The sequence below is a fragment of the Talpa occidentalis genome, unplaced genomic scaffold, assembly GCF_014898055.3.
Source record: "Talpa occidentalis isolate TD23 unplaced genomic scaffold, MPIMG_talOcc4v2.1 talOcc4.12, whole genome shotgun sequence".
Taxonomy (NCBI): domain Eukaryota; kingdom Metazoa; phylum Chordata; class Mammalia; order Eulipotyphla; family Talpidae; genus Talpa; species Talpa occidentalis.
The window spans coordinates 47,751,850-47,764,603 of NW_023601212.1; the positions used below are offsets into that span (position 1 = coordinate 47,751,850).

General features: G+C 48.5%; 1 protein-coding gene across 7 annotated transcripts in view; it reads right to left on the reverse strand.

Annotated features, from left to right (window-relative positions):
• Positions 1–831: 831 nt before the first annotated feature.
• SUGP2 (SURP and G-patch domain containing 2) overlaps positions 832–12,754 on the reverse strand; it is a 29,148-nt gene continuing 17,225 nt past the window's right edge. For 5 of the 7 annotated variants that reach the window (XM_037506218.2, XM_054693390.1, XM_037506214.2 and 2 more), the window contains exons 6-10: positions 12,015–12,126; positions 7,448–7,980; positions 5,772–5,833; positions 3,945–4,081; positions 832–3,419 (exon numbers count right to left, since the gene is read on the reverse strand). In XM_037506218.2, the coding sequence (XP_037362115.1) occupies positions 3,299–3,419; positions 3,945–4,081; positions 5,772–5,833; positions 7,448–7,980; positions 12,015–12,126 (965 nt within the window). In that variant the 3' untranslated portion in view covers positions 832–3,298. The remainder of the gene's footprint in view (positions 3,420–3,944; positions 4,082–5,771; positions 5,834–7,447; positions 7,981–12,014; positions 12,127–12,754) is intronic. The other 2 variants (XM_037506215.2, XM_037506216.2) reach the window with 2 other exon arrangements.

Below are 12,754 nucleotides of genomic sequence, written 5' to 3' on the forward strand. Positions count from 1 at the left end.
AACACAGATGACTGTGTACACACACACGCATCACAGCTCAGTGCTAAGAGGCTAGGGAGGGCAGAGCCCTCCCGGACAAAGAGTGGGTAGTCCTGAATCACAAAGGAGGAAACTTTTCTTCCAAACTGAAGAAATCCTCCAACTGCAGAGGGGAACCTGAGGCCTGAGGTGGCATGACCTGTATTCTCCAGGAGGGAGCAGGGGACTTTCTCAGGAAGTGAGCGACAGCAGAGACCAGCCCTTGGAAGATGGAAGCAGATGTATGGGAAGATCATGGTCATGGGTCCCTGCCACTCCTGAGGGTCCTGGGGACAGAGCAGGGAGGAGGTCCCAAGGAGCCCTGGCTCCTTCCTGTCATGCCATGCTCAAGTGGGGGCCCCACCAGGTCCATGGGTGTCAGGCTTGCTCCGTTACTGTGCCCTGCGCCTCACTCCTCACTGAAGGGCCAGGCGAGGGGCTGCTGGTGGAGGGATCACACAGGCTAGGAGCACGTGGGAGCAGAAGGATGCCCCATGGGCCAGATCCTCATCATGGAGTCATGATCCTGGCAGTGGGGAAGTCTTAAGGAGCAGAACTCCCACATCTTGACACCCAGCGGTAGACACCCTATCTCTCCAACAGGATGCGACCTCCCTATGCTTGGTCGTGGTCAAATCTGCTCTCTGAAACAGCCTGGCAAGGCTGGTGACTGTTGTGAATCTGTCAGCAAGGTCCCCGGGCAGGCAGAGGGCATGCCCTAGAACATGTTACCTGGCTCCACGGTGGCCCCATAACACCTACCACGTATTCCCATACTGGTCTGATTTTCAAAATACATCAATGGAGATCATGAAAATTGGGTTTCTACTACATTTATTGCAACTAAGTGATTAACAACATTCACAACTTCTGAGATTAAAAAAACCCAAAAACTTCCATTTTGTAACATCACAAATGTCTTCTAGGTTTTACCAAGGACCAAAAATGCTAAAATTCTCTATGTGATTTCCAGTGATGGAAACAAGCCAGAGACAGTAAGCACCCAAAGTGGTGAGTTAGCACTTTCCGGATGCCTGTCGTCCTCACGGAAGACCCTGGAACTAGAATGACAGAAAAAACACTGTGACTTTGACAAGGTCTTGCAACCACACACATGCTTGCACCAGGCTCCTGCAAAGGGCAGTGCGCTGGCCTCTGGCCGACAGCCAGCAGGACACAGGTATGCCTCCTGGCTCCCTGCCGTGCCTTCACCACCTGGTTGTCCAATTCACAGGCAAGGCACCACCTGGTGCTGGCAGGACTTTGCAGGCTCAAGGGAGTGTTTCCTCTGACATCTGCCAAAGGTTCTCACTGTCAGCGCAAAGCAAGTGTCCCCAAGAGGAGGGGTGGCAGGAGGCTGTGGGGACAGGGTTCATATACCAGGATTTCCTAAAACATCTGACTTTTAAATAAAAGTGGAGAAAGTCAACAATGAACATTATGAGAACAGAGCAAACATGATAGAGTTAGAGAAAGAGCCAAAGAATTCCGTGGTTCCTGACCACTGACAACATGGAAGGCTACAGGAAGAATCAGGAGAGAAGAGAGCAGAAGTGCCCCATAGCTGTGGTTCCCCCAAACCTCACCGCCCCTGCAGATGAGTCAGGTCCAGGGCAATATCGATGTGCTGACTGCCAAATGGAAGAGACCGGAAGCAAGCACAGTTCCTAGGCTGCTCCTGAAAAGGGAGGTGGCACAGGCCTGTGACCAAGGGCTCAGGACACAGACCAGACAGAAGACAGTGGGAGGCCAGTGGCTTTGAGAAAGTAAGATTTTCTTAAGAGCCAGTAACAGCAGCCGACATGGTAACTCACTGCTGCGTTCCCTAAACTGTTATCAGCAGGATCCCAAGTTTTCCAAATTTTAGCACATATTTAAAACTTCAACACTGCTACTTTATGAGGATTGAGATTCCAAAAGCCCAAGGATTCCGCATGTTTGCTACAAGAAGCTAGAAGGGGTGGCAATCATATGCCTTGAAATAGCAAACAGCTGCAGAGCCTACCCCGAGAGAATGCTTTCTGCTTCGCACAAAGGCCCTAATAAAACAAGTCTCTACACTGCCACACGTGCAGAAAACGAAGAGTCCTGAGGAGTTCACACCCCTCCCCCCATTACAGCAGACACTCCATATGTGGGTAAAAGAAATCAAACTGCAGCTTGCTATGTGGATTCCAAAAAGACATGAAAAGTTTCATAGTTTAACAATTACTCCCCACTGAACAGAGCTAAATCATATTGCTGCTAAAGTATGTCTCAGTCTCTTGGAAGGTATTTAAGAGACTTCATAAACACCACATTTGTCAACTGAGTATCTCCCTTGTTCAAGGGGCCTCAGTGCTCTAGCCAACAGGTGGTGGTCCCAGGGCACAGTTAGCTATTCCCCATCTCTATTCTGCTCACCTCCTAGAGAATAAGACAACAGATCTAACTATGGTCTAAAGGCACTGACAGAGACTTCTGGTCGGGAAGGCTGCACAGCTGGTTCCTGGGCACTGAGAGCCCTGGTGTGCCCCTGGGCAGCGCTGCCTTTGAGGGGTCATGGCAGATCCAGAGGGATCTGCTGCAAAGGCACATGGGGGAGAGGAAGGGCAGAAGCAGATTGGAAATGATGCATTCTTTCTTTCTCTAAGAAAAAGTATAGTCAGAGGAAAACCCACACGATAAACTGCAGACAATTGTCTCTGGTACACACCAAACCGTATGTGGGCACTGGTTCCAGGGCAGATCCGGGCAGAGCTGACGTTTTAAGAGTAATTGCTGCTTCAAGCCTGATCTTTCTCACCAATGGTTTTGATCTATTCAGGGAGAGAATGATTTTGTTCAAAATGGAGTTGGAAATGATGGTTGGGAAGGGCAACTAAAAAGAGAGGTGAAAGATGATGAGTTATATACCCACACTTGAAGGAAAAGAATCTGAAGACCCTCAGAAAGGGAGTTAGCAAAGTGTCATCCTCCAGCTCGCCCTCACACTTGCAGGATGGAAGGCCACACGCGTGGCCGCCTGTTTCCATGGATAGCTGCATGCGGTCCAGCCCAGGAGCCTTGCTCCTAGGCCTTGCTGACAGGTACAGCAATTATGCTTGGGAAGTATGGGGCTCACTCCTTCAGCCAAACCTGGACACTGAGAGTGAGGCACATCTGCATCCAAAGACTCCTTTTATTTCCTACAGAGAAGTTTTCGATGTGTTTTTCTGTTGGCATTTTGGGGTACAGGGAACACTAGTTTGGGAAGAAACATCAGCTCAGGCACATGCCTCCATGCAGCTTACACGCATACCTATTTGTTTGCCCGTTTGTGTCTGTACATCTGCATCATCCGCTGACGGAACACGTCAAATGTGTCTTCTTTGTGCTCCTGTCCATCAGCACCCAACCCCTCCCCTTCTGAGGCAGTTCCCCTGAGGGGCAAAACAGAGTGTTAGTGACACCAAGCCCAGAGTCTGGTCACCAGAGGACACACAGTGACAGCAAAGGGGAACAAGGGGTACTCACCTGTGTAGGTATGCAGACCTGAGAGTGTGCTCAGAGCCCAATTACAGCAGAAACCCCCCCAGCAGGTGCAAAGCTTGGTATTAATGAAATGCCTGCTGGATGTTAATAAGGCTTAAACCCTGGGCCACATTCTCCCAGTTTGGCTAGTTGCTCAAGGTCTCAGAAAAGGGAAAGTGGTTGTTGGTGTAACTAACCAGAACCACCACTCAAATGTGGCCCAAACACAAAGCCAATTTGAGTCTATGAGAACGTCACGTGTAAACAATCGCTCTCATCTCACCTAACAACACCTTTGTTAAAGAGGAAAAAACTGCCAGTTTGAAGCCATGCTCAATGTACAGAAACCAAGAACCAGGCTACAGGTTAAAGGTATTGGGCCAGAATCCCACAGAAAGCTTTGGCACCCCCCACCCGCCCAGCGCCTGTCGTACACACTGACGGGCTCCCTGATGCCCTTCCCGCAGGAGCCCAGGCCATGGCCCTCTTTCCAGCCCATCTTCTGCAGCATCTGGAACCCTAGGTTCTTGTCAGTCAGCTTCTGCTGGGCAAAGTCAAAGTCCTTGGGTTTCTGAGGAGAGAGAAGAGGGTGCAAGCGACTGCAGAGAAGCACCTAAGATAAAGGTTTGCCCTTGCAGGGCCTGGCACTGACACCCCAAAGCCTCCTGACTCATCTGCACAGGCCCTTCCACTACCCAGTCTTCCCCTAGAAAGGGAATTGTAAACAAGTTCATCCATATGTAGAGAAGTACACCTGAAGGAGTTTGTACATGTGGATGTCCATGTATGTGTGTATACAGGTTACTGGTGTGGGTGAAATAAGCCTGCAGGGTATCTAGCAAGGCAGACAAGGACTCAGGCAGGTGTCATGCTGTTAGCTGAGGAAGAAGAGAGACAAACAGCTGTCCAGGAGAGTGCACAGGCCAAGGGCTAGGGAATGATAGGCAGGAGCTGCCAGCCCTGGAACCCCTTGCCATCAGAAGAGAGGAGCTAGAATATGCCCACTGAGATGACATGGGGTCTCTGTCATGCCCTCCTGCCCCAGAGCAGGTGGGGAAGGGAAAGACTGGTCATGGGTCTCAGATAGCAGGGCTGAGCCCCTTTGGGAAAGCAGCTTGGCCTGGACAGACCATTCTGGGTACTCAATTTGTTTCTAGCAGTCACCCTGACGATGTCCTGGAGAAAGGCCATGCTTGGAAGCCAGGGAGCTGGGTGGATGCCTCCTCCTGCAAGCAGTTGCCTCTGGAGACCTCAGTGTGCAGGACATCAGGGGTTCACAAGTTTCCTTCAACTCTCAGGGTATTTCACTCCCTGCAGGGTAGTTGAGGCTGCTCCACTTTACACTGAGAGTGGCTCCTCAGCCAGACCACAGATGGGTGCTGCTGCACTTAAAAGTTAGTATACTGGTTTGCGTTTCAAGTTGTGGGAGCAGGAAATTTCCTCCTCCTTCTCATAATGGGGCTAAGACTAACTCTCTGTGTCACTGCCTCAGTGCCTCGTTCAGCTCTCTGACCTCTAAGGACCTAAAATCCTCTGCACATGTCCTGGTGACCTCACTTGCCCCACAAGTATCTGCCTGACCATATGTAGTGTACCCCATCTTCTTCCAATGACATAATCCACAGGGGGCCTCCCCATTTAAGCCAATGGCAGTGCCATCCTGTCATGTTTTCTGCCCAAAAGGCCCTACTATGGTCCTTGAGGGCCTCTCCCTGAGAAGGGATCACAATGCTGATGTCGTTCATCTGCAGAGATTATGTGAGCTCGGTTCCCCTCACCTCCCATCAACTGCTTCTCTGCACCCAAAGCACCCCTCACTCACCTCTGTTATTCTGGGCCCTGTTCACTGCTGCCTTCTGGGAGCAGACGGGGCCTGGTGCATAGGGGTTGTGAATGCTGAGGAACACACAAGTGCTAGGCCTGCCAGCAAAGCAGAGCGCTCTTCACCATAATCAAAGAACTTCTCCATGGCTGAGATAGCACCTTATCCAATTCTTCAAACCCCACGCCTCCCCCCGCCCCACCTCCACCTCCGCCCTGGTCTCAATCATTTGTTAAATGGACTAATACCCACCCTCCTGGGTTCTGTGCAGAGCAAAGGCCAAAAGTGGTCACTGGAGAAAAGGTTGCTTGTAATGCTTTACATATTGACCCCAGTGTAGGGTATGATACAACATAGTCACAGGTCACAGTGACCTTTTGAGCCCAGTAAGTCCTAATTGACTACATCACGTATAGGACTTTCAAATCATCAAGCTCACCTTTTTTTTGGACACAGGACGACCCCGAGGCCTGTCATAGGCAATACGAACTGGTTCGTGAACTGAAAGACACACAAATAAGACATGTATATACTCTCCACCACTTTAGAGGGAAAATCAGGTTGCAATTTTGCCTGCAGAAGGCGGCTACAAGCACACCATCAGGCCTCTCAGGAACCTCATGGCCACAGAGGTGCAGCAGAAACTGAACATGCGGGTGCCACCAAGGGCTGTCACTTTGCACTTGGAAAGTCCATCTGAATGGTTCTAATGAAGGGCCCAAGACATGGATCATTTTCCGTGACTGGATACACACACTTTGCTGAATAAACTATGTGCAATCTGTACCTCTTAAGTTCTCTGGGACTATTTCATTGATAAACAAAGTCCATACAACTCTTCCCCCAAAAAATCACATGCTGTTGACTGATTCACATTATTTTTGATGAAGGGAGAGATGCAGTTTTGTCTTTTCATCCACTCAATGAAAGAAATGAGAGCTTACAAAATAAAGAACCTCACTATTCCCCATGAGGTCACCCTCAACAGTATTCTGGCCACTGTCAATACCCAAGACAAGTGCTGAGGGGCCAAGGGGCTGAACAGTTGGCAATTCACCACAAACACAAGCCATGGGGAGAAACTACACCAAGAGTCGGGAGTGAACCTGAGTCCAGTGTCTAATACACAGGAGACAGGAGCGCTGTTCACAGTGCCTCACGTGCAGGTTTCCCAGCATCAGTCTTGTGCTAAAGAGGGCCAAGATCTTGCTCTGCAGAGAAACCTGGGTGGATGGGAGCACAAGGAACAATCTAGGCCCCTGGCAGTCTATCAAAAAAGGTTATACACAATGTAATTCCACTAACAGTGAAAAAAAGGTAAAAAAGGCCAAAGAATGGTCAGTGGTCACCAGGGTGGGTGAGAAGGGGGATTGCAGAGGGACAGAGGTACTTTTTAAGGATGGCTCCAGTTTACTGCAGTGGTGGGGCCACACCTGCACATATTTGCCAAAACTCCAACTGTGCATTAGAAAACGTGCAGTTTTACTGCTTTACCTCAACTACTGGTCCCTCTCCCAAGAGGGCAGGGGAATGGCTTTCCATGGTCAGGGCAGGCACAGCAGGAAGCACTTGGCCATTAACTGTACTTAATCTCACACTGTTGTCCTCCTGCTTCTTGTCACTATAGGAGTAGGATATTACTACCCTAGATCTTCCGGAAGCTCAGTCAGGTACCCACATGGTCATATGCAGGAAATGGCTGAGACAGCCTGTCCTTTCCCTCTAGGGCTAGGGTTCTCCACTGGACTTTGAGCAACAGTGGAAACCCCAGCAGTATGGGGGCACAAAAGCCACAGACTAATCCAGCCACATTTCCCTGGCACTGATTTGAATGGAATGGAGGTTCACATGCTGAACCACTAGGATGGTTTTAGACTAAAACAAGCACACAGAACCCCATGTTGCACTGGCACTGAGAAGACTGGGACGTAATGTCCAGGCTGCTGTTAGAACAATAGAGAGGAGTAATAAATGAGCCAGTTATTTTTTTAGCAGCCAAGTGCTGCTAAATTCTTCACAACAGTCCAGGTTCCCACTGTTCTCTACCCAGCAACCTGACCCCTCCTCAGTCCTGTGGAGTCTGTGTGGGCGTCCAGCATGCTACCAAGCACTTACCTTTGGGTTCCTGGATGAGGCACAGCCTCTTGGGAGCTGGAATCATGCCAACCTTCAGTGACTTGCTGCTGACCCTCTTCCTGGGGAAGCAGGCCCCCGAGGCAGTCTGTGATAGGGCAGGTGCACCTGCTGGGCCATCCTCAGTCATCTCACTAGGGAAGCCATCAGCAGGGAGACTACCGTCGGACTTGGTGGCACCTCCCAGCCTGGATGCCCTTCCAGGAGCAGGGGCTTCTTCACCCCCCTCCTCATCTTCATCTTCCTCCTCCTCCTCCTCCCCCTCCCCCTCCTCTTCCTCATCCTCTTCCTCCTCAGGCATCAACTCTGGGCTCTCCAGCTCAGTCTCTTGATGGGGGTGCTCATCCTCAGATTCTCCTTCCTCTTCCCCAGGGTCCAGGGCACTCTCCTGACGTTCAGTGTGCTCGCCAGTGTGGAGGCTCAGCGAAGACGATGTAAAACAAATTGACGGGCACAGCTCAAATACTTTCTTGCGATAGAATTTGAAAGCTGAGCTATTTTGGTCATGTAGGAACCTGGGGTAAATGAAAGATACCAGTTACCCTGAGTGTCCTCTGAAGATCCTTATTTGCTGAAACTGTCAGCCAGGTCCACAAAGTTGGGGTGGGACAGAGGAGACAATACCAGGTCCTCTTTCTACCAGTAAGGCTGATGGTATATCTCTTTTCAAGACATAGTTTGAGGAGTATTAGTAACTTTACACAGGAACCTAACTGTTTTGGTGTAGGAACAACTGAGGTCCCTGGATGAGTTCCATGGCAGTCACAGGTCTGGTCACCACACTATTGGGCACCAGGCACATTGCAGCCTACTCACTGGGGCTCTGGCCTCTCTCACACACCAGGGAAGGTATGTCGCCATAGTACTTCCTGGTCCATGTCCAACAAAGATTCTGTGAGCAGGTGGTGTCAATGAGGAGTCCCACTGTCACCTAGACCAAAAGGCACGGTTGGGGGCATGCATGGCTGCTGTGAGAAACCAAAACACGCTCAAGACACCAGACCTCCTTGGAGCAAAGGAAGATAGCCCTTGTTCCTGGACAGGACAACTCAACCTGGTAAAGGCGTCTTTCTCCCCCAATTTACATATTATTGTACAAACATCCCAATAAAAGCATCATTTTTTTTTTCCTGGATCTGAACAGGGTGGTTCCAGAATTTATACAGAAAAATAAACATACAAATATATCTGGGGTAACTGTGCACAAGCTCAACGAGGGGCTCTAGCCCTTCAAGGAGTATAGGCGAGAAAGCCTCTGCAGTTAAAACAGTGTGGTAACAGTCCATTCATTCCCTGGACACAGATCAGGAGAAAGACTAGAGACACAGTTTCTGATGGAGTTGGCCTCTCAAACACCACTATGAAAAAATAATCTTTTAATGAATGGTGTCAACACAACTGGGAAGCTTTAGAAAAATACTTAAATTGGATCCAAGCTGTACCCTCTGCTCCCAAATAACACCACACAGACTGGGCATGGAAACGTAAAAACCAAGTCACAGGAGTTTTAGAAGAAAACATAAAAGTGTCTTTATAACCTAGTGTGGAGAGATTCTTTCTATGACTTTATATACAGATGCAAAAAAGGGAAAAAACTCAGGAATATGACTACATAAAACACTTATGCATTGTAGACCATGCCATGCACCAAAGTAAAAAAAATGACAAATGAAGAAGGAAATGGATATAGCTACAGTACAGAAAAGAGCTCTTATAAATTAAGGAAGAAAAAGCCCAATAATGAAAAGCACAAAGATTAGAACTTCCATCCCTCAGAAGTCACTGCCAGAATGAGACAAGTGACAGATTAGAAGAAAAATCTGCAAATTTCACATCTGATGAAGGACTTGTACCACGAATATAGAATGAATTCTCAAATTTCATTAATTAGCAAACGATGTAACCAACAAATGGCCACAGATTCAAATACATCACTAAGAAACACAAAAGGCACATACATACACAGAGGCCAGCACAGAGAAACAGCGTGGGATCCACAGACCACTACTGCTTTTCTGCTGCTGACATGGAAAACACCACCAACCACCACTGTGCACTGGTAAGGGTGGGGAGGAAACAGGACTCTCACCCAGCTGTAGAAACAACGCAGCCATTGTGAAAGGTAGTTTTGGCACTTTCTTCAAAAGTGCCTTTTTATATTTACCCAAGAGAAATGAAAGCAGGTACCACAGAAGGCCTTGCACATGGACACCAAATTGGAAATATCTCTAAAACCATCAAGAGGTACAGGGCTCAGTAAACAGTAAAGGAATCACTACACAGTGGGAGGAACACTCAGCAGTACAGAGGCATGAACTATGGGTACATGCACAACGGGAATAAATTGCAACAGGTGTGCTAAGGAGTTAGGCATAGAAGAGAGCAAACTGAATCTACATAAATTTCTAGAAAGCATAAACTCCATAGAGAGCAGACTAGTACTGCCTGAGGAGATGACAAGGCACAAGGACATGTGTCATGGATGCCCCCACCATTGTGATGACAGCTGCACGGGTGTAAACAGCGTAACACTTAGCAAACAAATGTGCAGTCTGTGGTGTAGCAACTGTACCTCAACAAAACTGTTTTCAGGGGCCTCCCTGGTGGCACAAGGGGTTAAGATGCAGCACTATGAAGCTACCCACAGCCACTGCAGCATGAGTTCAATTCCTGGCCAAGGAGAAACCCACATGGTGCAGCAGACCTCTCCTGACTCGTCCGCTGCCCCTTCAGCAGTGTATGTCAGTCAGTCTGCCTGTTCTGTTCCCCAATCTGTCTCTGGTGAATCCTCTCACCCCCCACACCTCTGGCCTGTACCCCAGTTCTTGTATGCATAAAATAAATAAATCTTTTTTAAAAAGTGTTTTTAAATAGGGCAAATGATATGAATAGTTTACAGAAAGAGACACATAAGGCACCTAGATTTATGCAAAAAATTTTTCAACTTCAGTCATAAGAAAAATGCAAACTAAAACTTCACTGAGAAAATCAGAAATGTTTTGAGTCCTTCCTATTGGCCTGAAGGGAAAGGGTTGGGGAGCACTGTTGACCCTGTAGGGAGTAGCCCATGAGAAGCAAACTCTAAACAATCTAACACAACCACTCACACTGCCCTTAGACCCAACAATCCCCCTCCTGACAACACCTAAAGATTCTCTTCCCAATAGAAAGCCTACAATGGCCTATATATGGCTCACGTGGAGGATTATGCAGTGGCCAGGAGAATCAGGGCACAAGTGGCAGCAGCAGAGGGCACCTCCACATATGATGTGCAGCTCTATGCAAGTTACTTGTGGTGGAGGAGATGGGGAAATATACACACACTAGAAATGAATCTAGTTTCTGGGGGATGGGTGAGGGAGATTAATTTTCTTGAGCCTACCTTCTAGAATTTGTAATTTTTACTTTGTACATGCAAATGCTGTACTTAGATGAAATTTTTAAAAGAGAAAAAAGTTCTAAAACTGAATATCCACAAAAATAAATTGGTAATGCAAACGCATACACAAAATGGATTCACTCAAGATCCACTGAGCACATTAGAGATACTGATTTTCTAAGGGAAAAGTAACCCGAGTCATTGTGGCCTTGACTAAACAGGCATATGTCAAAAGTCATTTTCACACTGTCTCAGAAGCACTGGGTGGGGAGGAGATGGGCACACAGTGAATCTCCTGCTGACTGCAGGAGCAGAGTTCTAACTGAAGTGATGGAGGGGACATTGCATCCTGGAAAAGGCTGTCACAAAAGTCAAGGTATAACCCAAACCATGACTGTGCCAAGTGCCTAGATGATGCAGTTCTCTTGCACACCATAGTTTTCACTGGGGAAAAAAGAAATGCTCCCATTTCGCTGCCAAGGCAAGGACAGGATGTTAACGGGCAGCCAAACTCTGAGACCAGCGGATCTGTTAAAGCTGAGTGCTGGTCCAGAGCCCCCATGGGACTGGGGGATATATCCACATAGCACAGAGACTTACCCACTCCAAGTGGGAGCCCAGCTGGGTTATAACTCAGTACTAGGACTACTGACCGCAGACAGCCTTTCCCCAAAGGAGAACATGCCCCAGAGGCAGAGTTGGCTTCAATGCTGGCTTTCCTGTTTGTAGGGGGCATGGTGTTGACAGAGCCCCAACTGAGGAAGGGTGCCAGCCCTTCCCTGAGGAAGTGCTTGCTCCCACACCTGGTCTAGGGTGATCACAACTACAGGAACAGCAAGTTCCCACCTGCTCAGAACAGCCAGAATGACTGCAACATGCCCACCCTCTTCCTGCCTCATTTGGTCTTAGCTCAGGACCTGAGGATGGGGCTGCCCTCTGCCCTTGATGTTCTCTCCCCATGAAGAATGCCCATTGGCCCTTAGATCCATTTTGAATTTCTCTCTGGGCCAGTTTTTCCAGATACCCCAGATAAGGGCAAGTCTCCCTCCCTATGACCCAGGGATGGCCCAGCAGAAGTGCGGGCAAGACCTACTTGGGGTGAACCCTAGGTCAAGAGTGTGTCTTATGAGATGAACACACTCCAATTTAAAGGATATGATGGGCACATACCACAGGTCAGGGTTGTCGGTACTATTTTCTATGCTGAATTGTTCAATCTCTGGTCCCACCTGAGCGACAAATTTTGCCAGTTTCTCTGCAGTTTCCATCGTCTTCTTATCAACTGTAAAACAAAACACGGATCACACGTTGGTTCCTAGCTACCACTTGAACAATGTGGGGTAGAGACTGAAAACAGAATCTTTTATGTCCTCCCCCTTTGCCACATGGCTCTGCAAGTCTGCTGGGCTCTCTCACATCAAATTCCCCCTTTTCTCTTGCCTTGAATCAGGACTGACTAACAGAATGTGGTAGAACGAGGCCTACCAACAGAGGCCTGCAACACCCCCCATGCCTCACCTGGAGGCCTAATCCTAACCATTAGGAAAGCAAACTCAGGCCTGCTGCCAGGGAGTGGCAGACACATGGCCCAGCCACCTCCATTACCTCAACCCACAGTCCAGACAACTGGCTACTCTCTGCACATACATGTACAGCCTTAGCCTGGCTAAGCAGACTCAGAGAAACAGAGGCCTCCTATCTTAAGTCATAGCTTGGGATGGCGAATTACAGAGCAGTAGTGTGGATTCTCTTCTTACATTCCCACCTAGTGCCAAGTGGTTGGGGTGGGGGTGGGGGCAGGCCTATGTCAGAGTGAGAAGGTCAAATGGCCAGGAAAACAGAAGAATTAAGTTAATAAATTCAGGAGAAAAACTATAGGTGAGCTAACCCTGAGAACAGAAATACAGATA